At 51.6% G+C, this 18,439-nt stretch overlaps 1 protein-coding gene across 1 annotated transcript; it reads right to left on the reverse strand.

The window, feature by feature from the left end:
* Positions 1-4,030: 4,030 nt before the first annotated feature.
* On the reverse strand, positions 4,031-16,059 carry PEAR1 (platelet endothelial aggregation receptor 1). Its single transcript, XM_006895741.1, has 22 exons — positions 15,959-16,059; positions 15,231-15,335; positions 14,727-14,827; positions 14,072-14,164; positions 13,541-13,784; positions 10,368-10,488; positions 10,064-10,200; positions 9,769-9,981; positions 9,338-9,512; positions 9,133-9,253; positions 8,239-8,402; positions 8,036-8,138; positions 7,756-7,902; positions 7,430-7,555; positions 6,389-6,517; positions 6,161-6,289; positions 5,761-5,973; positions 5,459-5,547; positions 5,219-5,354; positions 5,036-5,104; positions 4,698-4,946; positions 4,031-4,182 (listed from the first exon to the last, which is right to left on the reverse strand). The coding sequence occupies exons 1-22, from the start codon at positions 16,057-16,059 to the stop codon at positions 4,031-4,033; spliced, it is 3,117 nt and encodes a 1,038-aa protein (XP_006895803.1).
* Between the last annotated feature and the right edge of the window lie 2,380 nt (positions 16,060-18,439).

The following is an 18,439-nucleotide window of genomic DNA, read 5'->3' on the forward strand; positions in this document are numbered from 1 at the left end:
GCTAGTGGCGGCTCTGAGGACTTCAGCGGAGGAGGGGAGGTACGACGGGACTCTGCAGAAGTCGCCCCACCGATGACCGTATCACGTTCTCTGTCCACTGCCGCAAACCCTGCCGGACAGCGGCGGATTCAACTCCGCGTCCCTCACCACGGCAACCCGGAATGAGGGTACTGCAGAGAGCATGAGGGACCGGCAGAGGGCGCCGCCGGGTCCTCTGCCTGTGGAAGGAGCCCCGAGGTGAGGGCGGAGCCACGTCGGGGGCGTAGCCGGGACAACTGCAAAAGGGGAGGGACTATGCTATCTGGGGCGGGGCTTTGGTGGGGGTGGGACTAAATCAGGTCCTGAACTTCTCTGAGTTACCCAAGAAAAGGGTGGCTCAACATCACAGCAGGAGGTTAGTACTTTAAGCTTGACCTGCCGAGCCTATGAAAAGGAGGAGGGGCTACAGTCGCCCGTACCTGGGCGGAACCTTGAGACTGGAAGAGGGACGTCTGCCATGGGAAGAGCGCAAAGGCAGGAACCCGGAATCTGGGATCCGCCATAAGTGAGATGAAAGCGAGGAGGGCATGAGTGCTGTGCCAGCGGCCGCTCAAAACCTGGGAGTACGTGGCGAAAGAGCGAGGTCAGGGCAGGACCAAGGCGGGAGTGGGACGCCAAGCAATCAAAAATCACCCACTGGTGAGAAGCCAAACAGACTCCACTTTATATAGCGCTCACTTCATTTGAGTAACCAAACCCTGTGTGTGGAAAATTTCTGCCCCGAGCCCTAAGGTTTTGTCTTGGCCGGTTCCCAAAATAGTAGTTGCTATTGTTTCTGTAAACATTTTGCCCTGTAGCCTGATAAACCCAAAATGTAGACATTTTGCACGGTACCCATGACTACGTCACTGTACCCTTAGAATTATGTCAACAGCAGGATATTGTAGCCTGGGCCCACGTAGCCCAGCATCCAGAGGAGACTAAGGATATAAAAAAACCTAGCTGAAGCTAGGAAATTGGGGGATCCTGCAGTGTTGCTGGGACCTCACCCCTACCCCCTGCTGCGCAGCTAATAAAAGACCTCACTTAAAATGGTAGCGTGTGCCTCTTAATCTGTTGCGCACACCAGGAGGCAGAGAAGTGAGCAAGAGGCTGGCCCGCCCTCTGGAGGCCACACACCTGCCCCTTAAGGAGAGGACGCTTGGTAGAAAGAGCTTTGAGAGACCTGTAGATTGGCCTAGCGCCCAGTTTCCGTTCCCCATCTATTTAGCCTCCTCACTTAATGAGCTGATGAGAAGGGTCATGTTCCCTACAAATCTTAAAAAATCCTCAAGCAATGTCAACCCAGCTTCCTTCCGGGATCCTATTTGAGCAGATCCTCTCCAGTCCACTTCCTTGCCTTCAGTTCTCACGCCCTGCCCCAACCAGTTCCACTCTTGCCCATAGCACTTGCCCACCTTTGAGGCATTGTGTGTCATACTTTGAGAAAGTCACTGACCTGTGCAGTCTATTTGTTCTGTGCTCTTAGAAAACAATTTGCTCTTCTAAGCACTAAAGAGCAATGATGTCAATTTAAAGACTAAAGTGTATTTTCAAATGCTTCCTATGCATCTGAAAGTTGGACAGTGACTAAGGATGACAGAAGACGAATTGATGTCTCTCGTGATGGAGAAGGGTACTGAATGTCCCATGAACTGTCAGAAGAACAAATAAGCCTGTTTTGGAGAAAGTGTAACCCAGGTGTTATTTAGTGACAAAAATGGTGAAACTTTATTTCACATACTTTGGGCATGTTGTTGGGTGGGGTAAGAGACAGTCCTTAGAAAAATATATCATTTAAAAATAAAAGGATAACTAGTAAAACACGTATAGGGATGCAAGAGGGGAAGGGGTGGGAGCAGAGTGGTGAGGATGGGTAGGGGCAAAACCACAGGGTTGTATAGTTTGGTGGGTGGAAGGAACAGGTGAAGGACCAGTGGGGACCTGAAAAAAATGGGGAATGAAGGGTAAAGTCCAATGGTGATTGATTTTATAAGACATAATAAATGGGAGTGACTGTATGAAATAAAATATGAATGAAAAATAGTGTGAAACACAATCTATATGTACTTTGTGAGCAAACTAATATAAAAGAAACAAATGAACAAAAAAAAAGCAACATGGGTGGGGGGTGTAGAAAGGAAAATGTGCAACAATGAATGTTATGTGCCGTCGAGTTGCCTGCGATTCACAGCGACCCTATGTACAACAGCCCTAAACGCTGCACTATCTCTTGCCAATCTGTCTCCAACACACCTATCCCCATTACCCCAGTCACTACTGAATCAATCAATTTTATTGAGGGTCTTCCCCTCCTGCACTGTCCCTCCACCCTCACAAGCATGACGTCACTCTCCAAGGACTGACCCCTCCTTGTAACATGTCCAAAGTATGTCAGACAAAGCTTCAGAATACTTGTCTTCAAGGAGCAGCCTGGCTTCACCCTCTCCAGGACTTGTTTGTTCTCCTAGCAGTCCATGATGTATTCAATATTCTTCCCCAGCACCACAGCTCAAAGGCATCAACTCTCCTTCTATCATCCTTAGTCAATGTCCAGTCCACTGATGCATAGCAAGTAATTGCAAAGACCATGGCCTGTATCAGGCATACCTTAGTCTCCAGACTGACATCGTTGAATGAATGAATGAATGAAAAATCTAACTTCACTGTAAACTTTTGTTAAAATCACAATTTAAGAAAAAAACAACCAAAACACCAAATTATTCCTGTACATTAGTACAGAGCTTTATTGTAAAGAAAGAAAAAAAGACATCAATCTAGGAAAGGTGGACAGTCAGTTAAAGAGAGGAAGACTCAACTAGATAAACTGAGAGATTGATATAGTGACTATGACAATGGGCTTGTGCATATAGAGATGGTGAAGCAGGGCTAGGTTCTGATCTGTTGTTCATAGGGTCACTATGCACTGAGGTCTACTCTGGGCACCTAAGAACAACACCACAACACTGGTCACACTGTTGCCAGGACTTTTCATTCACTCAGTCACTCAGACTTTTGGAGAACATTTATTAAGTGCCTACTATGTGTCAGGAGGAACAAATTTGAAACAAAAACACAGGATTCATGCCTTTGGAAACTTTACAATCTAGTAAGGGAAGCAGAGATTAACCAGTCATCACACAAATAAATGACATACAACAGTGTCCTGTACCCTGCCAGTCTTGTTGGGGAATCTGGTAAAGGAATACAAGTGTAATCATTGCTATGAAAAACAAGTGGGTTGAGTCCTTCCCTGAGGAGAAGGGATGGTTAAGTAGGAGTCAACAGCTAAGTGGGAGAGAAAAGGCATTCTAGATGTGTGAAGTCCTTGTGGTAGGAAGAAATGTAGGGAGTAAGGGGATCTAGACACGAGTGTGACTGGACTCTAAGTGACAAGGCCAAAGGGGAGCAAAGTTCAAAATGAGGCGGATGGGGCGTCAGTGAAGACTTTGGGGCAGGGTGTAATCTAACCGATTTGTATTTTTAACAGTGGAGTAAAGGTGATACCAAGTAAATGCAGGGAGACCATTTAAGAGGCTACTGGCAGAATTAGATGAGTTGGGGCTGCCTCTCTACTAAATAGTGAATGTCTTAGGACAAGGCCTATGCTTGTTGAACCTCTGACGTCCTGCACAAACAAGCAGACACATACACACATGTACACCCCAGACTGGGGAATACAGAGAAAAAATAGGTGCCCAATGTAAATTTGTGAGACAAACTAAAATCAGAATATCCATCATCATTCATCAGTTTATATACAAGGGGTCTGAGAGTAGAGGGTTAGGAAAAGAAAACCCTGGTGTCCTGCTGACCAGTGTCATCCACACCAGGAAGCTAGGCTCCCCTGTCCTCTCCATCTCTTCCTCCATTCTCCATCTCTTTCTCCATTAAATGTGTTCACATCCGTGGCCTTGGGCCTGCTCTGTTTCTGGCACGGTCCATAGGGCTCTGTCCTCAGCCTTGGGCAGCAAAGAGCAAGGGTGCTGACCTCTCCACATCTTCCTGACATTCAGCGGTCCTGGCGCCAAAGTGGGGGTGATGGAGGATGCCGTACTGGGGGCAAGTCATAATGTCCAGGGATGTGGCTGTTCTTGGGTGAATCATAGTGGCCAGGGGGTAGTCCTGGAGGCAGTGGGGGCTGGGAGCCCAGAGAGTCTCGATCTGGATAAAGAGGGAACAGAATAAGAGGGGACAGATTCCTTGACCTCCCACCCATCCCTCCCCTCTCCAGCCTCTTCTCCCAGGGTGAGGTGCCTGGACACAGGCTGTGAAGTTCTGAGCAAGAGCCTCCCACCTCCTCAGCTGCCAGGGGCAGAGGCCACTTTGACCTGCCCACTTCATGGGTATGAGGATACTCTGTCACCTGTCTGTCACTTTCCTAGGTACTAACTCCATCTCAGGTGCTACACAGGCTGCTTCAAATCTGCCCTATTTCTAAGGCTTAGCCCTGTGATACAGGTGCCATCACTCCATTTCACAGATGAGCAAACAGGCTTTAAGACGCAACATAACCTCCTTGACCCATCACCTTGCACCTGGTTTGAACTCAGGTCTGGCTCTAAAGGCCTCGCTCTTGCTGACACAGCATTGTGCCTTTCCTCGTCCTCCCATTCCACTTTTTTTCTCCACTCTTGTCCCAGTTCTTTCTACTTCTACTTCAGCAAAAGAGAGCTCACCATGGGTCAGCGGGCTGGGCTGTTCGTAGGTGCCACTGTCTCTCTGTGGCTGGGGGTGTCGCCGCCTCTGGCTGTCCCGAAGCTGGGGTGGCTGCCTGGGTGGAGAACCTGAGGGGGGGCCTTTCATCTCTACATAGCTGCTCTCTCGGAGGCCCCCTAGCAGGCTCGGCAGGTCCCGGATGGTGGCATAGGGGTTCTCACTGCTCAGGGAAGCCACACTGGCCCCCAGCCCCCCCTCAGCGATGGGTCCTAAAAAGAGTGAGAGGCAGGCAGGCACAGCTGAAGCACCATGGGAACTCCAACTCAGCCCCCTTCCTCGTTGCCTTCTGCCCCTGTACCTTTACTATAGAACTGGCCAAGGCCATTACTGTTGCTATAACTGTAGCTTCGGTCCAGCCGGCTGTTACCTGGGGAGGAGGTGGCAGTTCACAGTCACACCCCTGTTCCCTCCCCAGGCTCCCATCTCTTCTAGAACTGAGGCCCAGAACTGCCTCTCTGGCCACGGATGCTCTAGCACCTACCCCTGTCCAGGGGTCCTGCTGGGGGCTCCCGATGGTGCTTCCAGTCAGCAGGCAGGGTAGCATGGTTGTCATGCCCATGGGCTCCGCCCGATCGTTCGGGAGCCTGGAGGCTGGCAAAGAGCTGACTTCCTGGGACCTAATAGGAGAGGAACACATTAGGGAGACTGTCAGGCCAAAGCAGAATTTTCCAGCCAGCCAGGTCCTCTGCTCGGCCAGAGCACCCCCTTCCCCAGCACTGACCTTGTTAGGGGGCGGTGGGTTGGGTGAGCACTGGGACAAGGTGTGATAGCTTGGGTTGGAGTAGTAGTGGCTGTAGCTTGGGGGAACATCTGCAGGAGAGACACAAGTGCAGTGTCAGCTCGGCAGCACAAAGGACGTGAGAGCTGAGGAATTGTTCCCAGAAATCCATCATTTGACTTCCTTGCCTCCAACTCCCCACCTCCTGAGGTTCCAGAGAGGGACCCAGAAGCCCCACACCCTGTCCCTCCTGTGTGTCTGTGAGCCAGCAGGTGATCTCTGCCCCCACCCCCAAGCCAGCTCACCTGGCATGACGTACTCAGAACCGTCCAGCCGCCCACTGCTGTAGGCCACTGCCAGGTGTTGGTGCTCCTTGCCTTTTTGCCAATGTCGATAACCAATGAACAGTGCCACCAATGCCACCACCAGGGACCCCAGCACTGCAATGCCAATCACCGCCCCCAGCGAGTTATAGGCCACTGGAGTGGTGGGCCTCATGGTGAAGGACTCCTGGCTTCCTGTGTGGGATGGATGGTCACTCAGAGTGGTGTTTTGGCTCTGCTGGTGAGCGTGCGGCACATGCATGGCAGCGACATCCAGTGGGGAAGTAGAGATGGTACAAGGAGCCAAGGTCCTGGCAGAAACCCAGGGTGGTACCTCGTGTCCTGGCTCCCTGGGAACAACGGGGGCTAGACAGAAACTCACCAATCCTGCAGGGGGCACCACTGTGACCTGGGGGACACACACAGGCCCCACTCTCGGGATGGCACTTTTCTCCAGGTCCACACTGGCATGGCTGAGAACAGTTGGTGCCAAACATCCCTAGAGGGCAGCCTGGGGAGGGGGCCATGAGGGAGAGACGGATTAGCGGGCCAGCAAACTAGTCTCCCGGGCAGGACTTCCTGGAGCAAGGACTTCCCCTGGTGCTGGTACCTTCTAAGCAGAGGAGTCCAGCCCAGCCTGGAGGACAGGCACAGCTCCCATCCTGGAGGTGACAGGTCCCACCGTTGTGACACTGGCAAGGCTGGGTGCAGTTGGCTCCCCAGCGTCCTGAGGGGCATGCTGCAGGAGACATGTGGCCTTATGAGGGAGGCAGGGACAGCCCCCCTCCAGTGAACTCGTGGCCCTCATATATCATGGAAGTCTTTCAGTTCAGCGTTGGTCTCCCCAGGAACACCAGCACTTACACAGTATCTGTATACCAGCGACTCACTCTGTCTCCCCGATCCAGTCTCTTCCCAACTAATGCACTCAACTGCAAACTGCATACCCACACCTGGCTTGCAAATAGACACTTCACAAACATGCCCAGTACCAGTTACCTAGGTTGCTTAGCTTTGGACACTTCTGTTTACATGACAGAGAAGTAAATGTCCATCCTACTTATGGCACTGTATTTGTATTTGTCTTTCTAACACTAACAATCATAGTTGTTACAAACTTCTATGAAGAATACTTTGCCAATATCACTCCCCTCTTTACCAGGTCTCTCAGAAAATGAAAACCACTCTTTTTCATGGTGTCTGTAATTTGTTTCCCTTTTAAAAAAATTTTACTTAATCTTTTAAAGAAATCTTTCCTGTGGTCTTCTTTATATACTAATGTGAGAAAGAGAGCATGTAAAAAGAGGGCATAAAAGTAAATTGAACAAAAGTCAATAGAAAAATGTAACAATAACAATTTAAATAAGTAGAAGAACATATACCAAACTGAACTTATGATTCTTGCCCCTGGCACACACACCCGGAGAAAGTATTACCCACTGATTTCTCTCCCTGATCTAGTCCAAATTCATAATTTAGAATCATACCCAGCATGGAGCTGATGCTCAATGACTATTTGTAAACTCAATGACCAAATCAAGGTGAGTCTGGGGACTTTTATGTCCAGGAGCAGGAGGAGAACAGAGATCTCCGCATCCTTGGCTCACCCTCTTTCAATATGAAGTCGGACACACTGTAACCACATACGTACGCTGAGAGCAGTCACGGCCTGTCCAGCCAGCCAGACAATAGCAGGTTCCATCCGAGGGGTGGCAGGAGGAGTGGTTAGCACACTTGCAGGGCACACAGCGTTTACCATAGCGGCCAGGCTGACAGGCTGAGGGAAAGGGGCATTTTGCAACTGGGGGCAAGAGCCAGCCCTCAACCAGCATCCTTCCCTCCCTAGCTCCTTCCTGTTGAACTGAGTGTCCTGAAGACAGGAGTCAGAGAAAAGACCTCGAGGGGTGAAGCAGGGCATCTGGCACAAACACTACACCCTATAGTTGACAGGTGGGAGAGGAAAGGAGGGAGCCTCACGTCTCTGGCAGGATGGGCCTCGGAATCCGGGTACACACACACAGTTGCCATTTGCAGGGATGCAGGTGCCCCCATTCTTGCAGGAGCAAGTATTGCTGCAGTTGGTTCCCCAGAAGCCATCAGGGCAGGGCAGGTTGCAGCGAACACCTGCAGGAGTGAAAGGTAGAGGAAGCCCGGCTGAGCCTCCTCCTGTCCTGTGGGGGTTCCTCTGGATGCATTTCTAATGGATGTACCTCCTGAGTTCAACATCAGATCTGGGGCCTGGACACCCAGAACTCACCCATCCAGCCAGCCTGACACTGGCAGTGTCCATCAACAGGATGGCAGCCATCAGCATGGTCACAGTCACAGTGGTTGGCACAGTTTTCACCAAACTGTCCTTTCTTGGGAAGGGGGGTTGGGTGGGGAAGGCAGATTAGTCAGCTAGGAGTGCAGTGGTCCCTCCCTTCCCTCAGACAGATAGACAGGCTGGTCAGCACTCACCGGGCAGGGCAGTTGGCAATGAACTCCCTGCCACCCAGGAGTACAGGTACAGGCTCCAGTTTGGGGGCTGCAGGCTGCTCCATGGGCACACTGGCAGGTGGCATTACAGCCGAAGCCCCAGGTTCCAGCAGGACAGGGCACAGAACAGTTACCACGCTGCCAACCTAGAAAAAGGAGTCTTGCAGGTAAGCAGGTAGGAATGGGAACTCAGGCCCCTCTTGGGCGAGCACACCCTGGATGCTGGCTATGCCCAACTATGCTACGAGCTGGAAGTGGGAATGCGAGTGAGGCGCACATGAGAAACATGCATATAAACCATTAAATCTGTACAGGGGGCTAAGTGACTTCTGGTGCTGTACTGGTCCCGTCTCACTCATGGCTTCTTCTGCAAAGTAAAGGGGGTGGGCAGCAAACCCAAATGCTGATGTGACCCCCACTGATAACTGACTTGTCCTTGCTATACTGAAGACAATAGAGAAAGGTGAGGACTTCAGGCTAGATGTTTGTTAAATCTACTAGAGAGCTAGTCAAACAAAACTCATCTGCAGCAGAATTCAGCCCACGGGTTGTCAGTGTGCTACCCCTTGGGAAATCTCAGAGATCATTCCTGGCACTGTGTGGTTCTATGGCCCTGTATCATTGAGGGTCTGGAAAAAGCTCACCAATGTCTTCTGGACTGAGTCTTTTAATGACGAGGATGATTTTTTTTGTGTGAAGAAAAATATCAAAGTAGCTATTCCAGGAAGGAAGTAGCCTGGCAATTTTCCCACAGCCCTGCTCTTTCCCTGCACCAAATCCACAATCTTGGGCCAGCCTCCAGCCTCGGGCGCGCCCCTCTCCCAGAGTCCCCACCCGTCTCCCAGAGGCCCCGCCCCTGGGGCGCATAGCTGGTACCTTCCTTGCAGATGCACGTGCCGTCTATGGGTGAGCAGGCAATGGCATTTTCGCAGGAGCAGCGTGAGGAACAGTTAACCCCAAACGTGTCAGGGGGACAGAGGCGCTCGCAGTGCTGGCCCTGGACAGGGGGTGGGCGGAAGAGTGAGGGGGCAGGCCTGCTCCTCGGGCCCCTCCCCGCCTCCTCGCCGACGGAGCGCCTCACCGTGTAGCCCGGCGCACACCGACAGAGGCCGCTGTCGGCCTGGCAGACGCCGCCGTGCAGGCAAAGGCAGTGCTCCTGGCAGCCCGGCCCGTGCGTGTCCTGCGGACAGCTCTCGTTGCAGTGGAGGCCGGCCCAGCCCGGCAGGCATGAGCACTCCCCATTCATGGGGTGGCAGCTGCGGACAGAGGCCCCGAGTGGTGTGAGGCCAGGCAGGTTGCACTCCCAGCCCCCAGCCCTCTGCGCGCTGGGGAGCCAAGCATCAAGCAGCTCCGGGCTGTTCGTAACACAGACACCCCAGATCTCTTCCCGCCCAAATATCCTTTCTTTTCCCTTCTGCGGTCTCTATCCGAACTTTGCACATGCACTGACACTTTTTGAGATTTTAGGGGCGAAGACTTCTCACATTGGCTTCCTGACCACAGTATCCCCACCTGAGGCTGTGCTCGGAATCACACATGCAGGGCGTCTGGCAGTTGAATCCATAAAGGCCGTCCTGGCAAAGGCGTTCGGTGCAACGGTCTCCGGTGAAGCCGTGTTCACACAGGCAAGCGCCGTTGGCCGGGAAGCAGCGGGCTCCAGGGGCGCAGTCGCACGTCTCGGCACAGTCCTGCCCAAAGCGGCCCACGGGGCACTCCTCGCGGCACCTGGGCATCTGGATCAGTGAGCTGCGCCCCCACCTCCTCCCGGCCCGCTCTCGCCTCCTCCTGCCAGTGTCCGGCCACTCACCTATCCCCGGTATAACCCGGAGCGCAATGGCACTGCCCAGTGAACCGGTCGCAGAGGCCACCGTTGTGGCAGTGACATTCCAGGGAGCAGTTAGGTCCATAGAAGCCCTCCGGGCAGGGTAGAGAACAAATGGTGCCCTACAGGGGTGAGAAGTTGGTAAAATCAGGCGTCCAGCCCCCACCGTATACCCCAACGATCCCTGGACACTCCCAAAGAATCCACTTTGTTCATATTCATTCTTTTCAGGGCCTTTTTGAAAACCACCCCTAGAATTCTCCCCAGATTCTCACCACACCCTTCATACCATCCAGCCAGGTGGGCAGCTGCAGAGCCTCTGGGAATCCTGGCAGACACCCTCATTGTGGCAAGGGCAGATGCTGGGGCAGATGAAGCCAGCAGTGGCCTTGGGACAGGCCCTCTCACAACTGCAGGGCAGAGTGGGGGAGATCAGTTAGTAGACTTGTCAGTCCCTGCTGCCCTCACTGCCTCTAGGAGCTGACCTGACCACAAGACTCAGACTCACCCCTGCCCTGGGCATTTCAGCCCTCTACCCTGATAGGAACAGCAGGAATCTGAGATCAAAAGTTTCTAAGGCTGGAAATCTCAGAAGACATACAGCACCACCATGGTGCTAGGAACCTAGATAGTATAGAATGCTTTCGTGGGTGCTTGCTACCCTGTGTACTCTACACTCTACTTCCTCACCTTTCCTCATGCTGTTCTCTTTGGAGGAATACCTCTGCCTATTGTCTTTTTATCCATCCTTAAGGACTCAACTGAATTGGACCTCTCCCCTCCAGGAAGCCTTCTGTGATCTCCAGCTAGGTACCTCTCTCCCAATGACTTCCCAGTAGTCCCAGCACTTGCCTTGCCACTGAATATTCTGGATTCTTACATCACCACCACTTTACAAGTAATTTCACACTCATGCTGTTTCAACAGCAACCCTTCTAGGTTGGCAATAGGCCAAAGTCACACCCATTGCCATCAAGTCAATTCACAGGAGCCCCATATGTTACAGAGCAGAACTTCCCTATAGAGTTTTTTTGGTGATAGTCTTTTTGGCAGCAGATTGCCAGGGCTTACTTTTGCAAACATCACTGTTGTTGCTGTTAAGTGCTTTCGAGTTCAGCACAACCCACTGTGAACCTATGAACAACAGAACTGACCCCTGTCCCATCCTGTGTCATCCTTATCATCCCTGACACACTTGAGCCCATTGCTGCAGTCACTGTGTCAATCCACTTCATTGAGGGTCTCCCTCTTTTGTGGGCCCTCCACCCTTCCAAGCATGCTGTCCCTCCTTCTCCAAGCAATAGCCTCTCCTAGCAACATGCTATATGTGAAATGAAGCATTGCAATCCTTGTCTTCAAAGAGCACTATGGTGTCACTTTCTTCAAAACATATTTGTTCTTCTGGTGTCCATGGACTATTCAGCACTCTTCTCCAACATCAAAACTCAACAGCATCTATTGCTCTCCTGTCATCTTTATTTATTTTCCAGCTCTAGATGTATAAGCACAATCAAGTGTTCTGGGATTCCCATTCTCCTCAAGGTTAACCACAATTTGTTATGATCCACACTATGCAAATGCCTTTGCATAGTCAATGAAAGACAGATTTATATCCCTCTGGTACTCTTTGCCTCTGTCAAGATCCATCTGACACTGGTGATAATATCTCTAGTGCCATGACCTCTTCTAAACCCAGAACAATTGATTGTGCATCTGTGAAACCTACACTTGAACCAGGAAGCAGTCCTCAGAACAGAGGAGAGAAACACTGCATGGTTCAAAATCAGGAAAGGAGTGTGTCAGGGATGTGTCCTGTCTCCATACCTTTATAATCTATATGCAGAACGGTCACTTGGGAGGCAGGCTTTACGAGGAGGAATGTGGCATCAGTATTGGAGGAAGACTCATCAACAACCTACTTATGCAGATGACACAACCTTGCTTGCTGAAACTGAGGAGGACCTGAAGCACTTGCTGCAGAAGGTCAAGGACTGTAGTCTTCAATATGGATTGAAGCTCAACATCAAGAAGACAAAAATTCTCACCACTGGGCCAATTAGTAGCACCATAATAGATTGAAGTTGTTAACAGTTACAACTTTTGAAGTTGTTAACAGCTACAGCTTGCTTGGCTCCACAATCAACACTTTTGGCACCAGCAGTCAGGAAATCAAAAGACGAATTGCATTGGGTAAATCTGCTGTCAGGGATCTCTGCAGAATACTGAGAAGCAACGACGTCAGTCTAGAGACTAAGGTGCAACTTAATCCAGGCCATGGTCTTTGAGATTGCTTGTTATGCTTCAGAGAGTTGGACAGTGACTAAGGATGACAGAAGAAGAATTAATGCCTTCAAGTTGTGGTGCTGGAGAAGAGTCTTGAACATATCATGGACCACCAAGAAGACAAATAGGTCTGTCTTTGAGAGGGTGAAACCAAGTTCCTCCTTGCAGACTAGGATTTTGAAGCTCTGTCTCACATACTTCTGGCATGAGGCCAGGAGGGACCAGTCCTTGGAGGACATTATACTCGGAAGCATGGAGGGACAGCCTGTCAGAGGAAGGCTTCCGTTAAGATGGAGTGATACAGTAACCAGGACAATGGGGGTAGGTGTATCAGAGTCAGTGAGACTGGCTCAGGACAGGACAGGCTTCAGAGCTGTTGTACACAGGGTTACTATGAGTCACAGGTGACTCAATGTCATATAACAAGAACAACAACAGATGCATAACAGGTGATTGGAGAGACGATGGCTTGAATCAGGTACATCTTACTCTTTAGACTGACATCAATGCTCTTCAAGACTTTGAAGAAATCCTTGACAGCAAACTTTCCCAATGCTATATGCCTCCAGATCTCCTGGCTGCTGGTACCAAGGGAGTTGGCAATGTCAGTCTTTTCTCCATCTAATATGTTGCCCATTGGCCCAGTGGTGAGGATTTTTGTTTTCTTGATGTTGAGATGTAATCCATGGCTGCAGTCCTTGATGTTCTGCAACAAACACCTGAAAGTCCTCCTCACTTTCAGCAAACAAGGTTGTGTCATCTGCATGACACAGGTTATTGATGAGTCTTCCTCCAATACTGATGCCACGCTCTTCTTCATCAAGTCCAGCTTCTTAAATGGTTTGCTCAGCATACAGATTGGATAAGTTTGGAGAAAGGACACAGCCCTGATGCACACTTTTCCTGATTCCAAATCATGCATTAGGTAAGTTATTGGACAACTTTAAGGTTGGTGAGTGAACTATTATAAATTATACTACTCCCATTTTATAGATATAAAACAAACATAAAATCAGCTTCTCCCAGCTCACTCAGTTGGTGCGGGTGATGAACTAGAATCTTGTCCTCTCTACTGTATCCCGTGTTTAGGATCTTCTCTGAGTCCCCTGCTGACTCCATGTACACTTGCGAGGCCCCAAACCTACAAATTCATTAGTTTCTTGACACCTGGTTACTCACGTGGGCCCAGTTTTCCCGGGGGGGCAGAAGCAGGCTCCAGTCTGGGGGTTGCAGGGTGCCCCATGACACTGGCACCTGAACTGGCAGGCAGGACCATAGTGGCCAGGAGGGCAGGGCTGAAGGCAGTTAGGGGGCTGCAGGCCAGACGGACAGGAACACTTGCCGCTCTTAGGATCACAGGAACTGCTGTTGCCACAGGTACAGGGCTTGTCACACTGCTGCCCCCATACTCCTGGTTCACACTCTGTGAGATAAAAAGGGCAGGAGGAGGTGTTCATGGAGCCTAAGCCCTCCCCACCCCAGCTTCTAGCTATTCCCTGTCTCTTGGCCCCCCACAAATGTCTTTCCTGACTTGAGCCTATCACCTGCATGATAACTCCAGAGAAGGTAGCTGGCTATAATGGGGCTTCGGTGGGTAACTGCCCTGGGGTCCAAATGTCTGCGTGTTGGTGGAGATGGAATGCCCAACAATCCTATGTTCTTGTCCCCAAGACGGCAAGAGGCCACCTTCTGGGATCAGCAGCCACTTACTACTGGAACAGTCGTCACCCCGCCAGCCTTCCACACACTGGCACTGATTGGGCGCCATGCAGCGGCCATGGACACACTCCTGGGTGCACAGAGCTAGGGCAGAAATGAATGGGTGTGAGTGAGATGCTTCCACCCCTGCCCCTCATCCTCCCACAGGGCCTTTTCAAGCATCAGCTCTGCCTCCAAGATGAAAACAGACTGAGAAGCAGCAATCCAGGATCGGGACTTTACAAAATCCCAAGATTCTGGGCTTCCCAATCTCTTCTTGTGCAATTTTCTAAACCCTTGAGTTGGAAAATGAGAGCCAATTTCCTGGTGTGGAGGAGGTTCAAGAGGCTTCCCGAGGGCAGGGGGTCAGGCGGTGGGTCAGGCTGAGAAGGAACCAAGGCTGAGGGCTGGAGAAAAGGCAGAATAGAGCCCAGACAAAGGGTTACACCAGGGTGCAGGGAATGGGAGATGCAAAGGGAATCAGGATAGACTGGAACAACAGACAGAAACAGAGAAGTCCTCCTCCCGCCCACGCGCCATGAGGCGGACTTGGGAGAGTGGGTTTGACCAATCCACACTTTTTCTCCTTCTTCCCCCAAAGTCGCTAACTCAGCAGATTTCCGGGCAAAGAGGGAGGAGGGGCCATGGCGCCCTCTACAGGACTCACGGACACAGATCCCGCTGCTTTCGTAGAAACCTTTGCAGCACTGAAGGCGCTGGCGGTGGTTGGTCTTCACCACCTGGCGGTACACGGTCCGGTAGACGACCCTGGGAGCGTCCAAGCAGTCCTTAGACCCCGGCTCCGAGGCCCCGCTGCCCACCCTCAGCACAGTGCGGCACGGGGGACGGCTGGGGACACCGGCAGACACTCTGGGCTGGGATGGGGAGGACAGAGGGGCATTGCCGCATACACACCCCCCCCCACCCCGAGCATTCAGTAAGTACACCAGAGACACAAGCACAACGCACGCCCACCACGCGCACACATCCCCAAGCACCCCAGACACGCACATTCCGACACTTCCACAGAGAATGAGTTCCTTGAGGTCAGATGTTCACTCTAAACTCGAAAATTTCTGAGGTTCTGTCGAGAAATCAGGGGGCATGAAGGGCTAAAGGCAGGCAGATGGCTCCTTTCTCCTGCTCGTGGAGGGGGAGGGAGGACACTCACGTGGGCCGGGGACAGATGTGGGGGCCCTCCCAGGGCCGGTCGCAGGGCTCCGAGGGGATCAGGCTGAAGGGACGAAAGTGGGACTCCTTGGTGGTGGTGGTGAAGCTGTAAGATAGGGCAGGGAGGAGGTCAGAACTGACATGGGCAAAGGCAGGAAGTAAGGGCTTCACGGGCTTGTTCATGATGGGGCTCATCCAGTCTTAGGGTTGAGACACCCCATCTCTAAAGTCTGGAGGGATCTTCCCAGGACCGGAATGTTTCCAGATCCCCCATCAGTCTTACCCTCACACTACTGCAGCTTGGATTTTCTCTCCTCCCTTCTCATCCCCTGTTTATTGGGAAGATTGAGCTAGAACAGACTTCCGGGCCCAGCTGATGAAGATGAGTTAATCCTTATCTAGCTCATTTCTGCCCTTAAGATTTTGTTTCCCAGCCCTGACCTCGTACCTCTGTTTATTTCACAGCGAGTAACTCCCACCCTGTGTCCTGCTCTGCACCCAGCCAAGACTGCAAAGGGACCAAGAGAATGGGACAAAAAGGGGGAACACAGAGAGGAGAGACAAAGACTGAAGGAATACCAGAAAAGAAAATGGAATGGGGGGGGGGTAGAGAGACAGTAGAGAAAGAAAGACGGATGAAGGGGGAAAGAGGAAAGAGAGAAGGAGTGAAGAGAGGCCACTCTCCCCCAGTGTGGAGAGAACTGAAGATCCCTGAAGGCCCCCTCTCACCTTTCCCAGAACCTGCAGACATTAGGGTCACTAGGGTTGAGGGATCCAGCCAGTCTCAGGCCCAATGCCAGGAGAAGGAAGGGTCTCAGAGGTGGTGACATTGCAGAGGGCTTCATAAGTCACAAGTCACGTGCAGGGCAGGAGTGAGGACACTGCAACTGGAAGCCGCTGGGAGGATGGAGGGTCTGCAGAGACCTGAGAGGGGAGTGCACAGAGAGTCTGCTCCACTTACTCCTCTGACCCCAAGCTCCCTGGGGTCCAGCTACCCAAATCTTCTGCTTTCCAGCCTTTGTTCCCACTCTTTCCTCTGCCTGGAAGGTCTCCTTCCTGGGCACTCCTCTTTCAAGATCTAGCTCAGGGGTCACTGCTTCTCAGCTCTGCTCTCCACTCCCACTCACACCCACCACCATGTTAGTGTCTGTTCCTTGCCTATGCCCTCCAGGACCCAATGTCCTTTCTCTCTGAATCTCCAACCCAGGACCTAACCTAGAACTTTGATATCCCTACCCAGGTGTGAAACCGGAGCCAACGAAAAGGTATGAAGGAAGCTAACTCGGGCTCAGTTGGAGGAAGAACTGTCAGAGCAGTTCAGTAATAGAATTGGCTGCCTCAGCTTTGTCACTGGATTGATGTAGGCAGAGGCCAAAACCACATAAATGCAATGCTGTAGGGAACTTCTCATGAGCTGTGACAGTGAGTGCAAGTGGCTTCATGCATTTTAAAAGAAATCCCTTCTAGCTGCAGTTTGTGCATTCAGACTCCAGAGATCCAGGTGTGCTTCTTATTGTTGTGTGCCTGCAAGTCAGAATCGACTCATAGGTGACCCTCCAGTGGGTTCTCAGAAACTGTAAATGGCACTAGAGGAGATTGTCCATCTTTCTGCTGTGGAGCTGCTGATGGATTTGAACTGTCTGCCTTTCAGTTGGCAACACAATTCCTTACCACTACCTCTCTCCATGCACTAACAAAAGAACATATGTCTTAAAGAATGTGTTGCCAGAACGTTTCTCAGAGGCAATGACAAAGCTTCATCTCACATACGCTGGGCGTGTTGCTAGGAGAGGCTATTCCTTGGAGAGGGACATCATGCTTGCAAATGTGGAGGGAAAGTGAAAGAGACGAAGACCCTCAACCAGATGGATTGACATGATGACTGCAGCAATGGGCACAAGTGAGTCAGAGGTGATGAGGATGGCACAGGCTAGGACGGGTTTCCGACGTGGTGTTCATAGGATTGCTGTGAATTGTCCTTAATTGGATGGCACCTAACAACAACAACAATCTCTCCCTAACTTGGTGTTTGTTTGTGTGGTTAGCTTGAAATCAAGCATGGTGGGATTTTATCATGGAGCAACAAACCAGCCTCCCCAGCATGCGGGCACACACACGTGCGCGCGCGCACACACACACACACACACACACACACACACCCCGCCCCACATACACCCACACACACCCAAGAGCTGCTGTTAAAGGTTTATCAGAACACCACCATAGCCAACTCGAGGTGCTGTCTCCTGAGGAGGTCCCAGTCTGGCTTTAGCCATGAGAGAAAACCCTCCTTCCACAGCAGACAGGGGACCCATCAGTCCTTTGGAAATGGGTCCCTTGCCATCGCCTCCACTCCTCGCCTCGCCGGGTGGGTAGGAGGAAGGTCAGAACCTCAGATGAGCTATTCTCTCAGGTCCTGAGCTCTCAAGATACTGAACTTGTTGAGTCCCTGCCCCCATTGCTGGTTTCAAATTCTGTGTTTGGTGTTCCTGAAACTTGCCCTGGCTGCCTGCTATAGACCTCCTGAGGCAACCACATCTGCTTGTAATTTTTCTGAGAAGGAGGAAAGGTCGTGGTTGCTGGCCCCTTACCCCCCTGAGTATCTCTGGAATGCCTGCCTCCTGGCCCCACCCCACGCCCCCCACCCACACACTCCCAGGGTCCCAGAGCCAGGACTCAGAGTAAGATGGACACACTTAACCCTATCTCAGCCAGTGTTCCCCCTTATCAGTGATCCCCCTGGCAGTCCAGTCTCCACCTCCTAGCTACTTGGCTGGCCCACCTCTCACTTTCCTATCTCTCACTGCAGGTCTTCCTGCCTGCAGTCTAACCACCTAGCGCCCCCTGTGGTCAAGTCGGCCCAGAACGCCCAACGTGCCACTTTCCGGTTACACTGATCCCCTCACAGCTCCCAGAGAGCAAATCTCTATCTCTAGTTTTCTTTGTCCTCAAATAACCCACTAAGGCATCCTGGGGCCTGGGGAACCCAGTGAGTGGGGCAGGATGGGGCAGCCCTAAGACCAGAGAGAACCCAGTGCTCAGGAAATGGAGTGTGAAAATAGAAAAGAAAGCCTGACGAAGATGTGGGGTGGTGAGGGATTGTGAGTGTGGGTTCTCTATCCTCCCACCCTGCTTCTATTAGAGGGTGGAAATGAAGTAGGAGCTGGAAGGGTTACATCCAGAGTTTCTCTCTAGGGGTCTCTAAGGCTA

This window comes from Elephantulus edwardii, unplaced genomic scaffold, assembly GCF_000299155.1.
Source record: "Elephantulus edwardii isolate Elephantulus edwardi_28Jun2011 unplaced genomic scaffold, EleEdw1.0 scaffold00176, whole genome shotgun sequence".
NCBI classification, from domain to species: domain Eukaryota; kingdom Metazoa; phylum Chordata; class Mammalia; order Macroscelidea; family Macroscelididae; genus Elephantulus; species Elephantulus edwardii.

What these genes read in the sequence shown, in the direction of transcription:
- PEAR1 (XM_006895741.1), bottom strand. Translation starts at nt 16,059, where the DNA reads ATGTCACCACCTCTGAGACCCTTCCTTCTCCTGGCATTGGGCCTGAGA. An exon ending in CACGTGCATCTGCAAGGAAG is followed by an intron (nt 8,403 to 9,132) that starts GTACCAGCTATG and finishes TCCTTTTTCTAG; the next exon opens with GTTGGCAGCGTGGTAACTGT. An exon ending in TTCTGAGTACGTCATGCCAG is followed by an intron (nt 5,548 to 5,760) that starts GTGAGCTGGCTT and finishes TCTCTCCTGCAG; the next exon opens with ATGTTCCCCCAAGCTACAGC.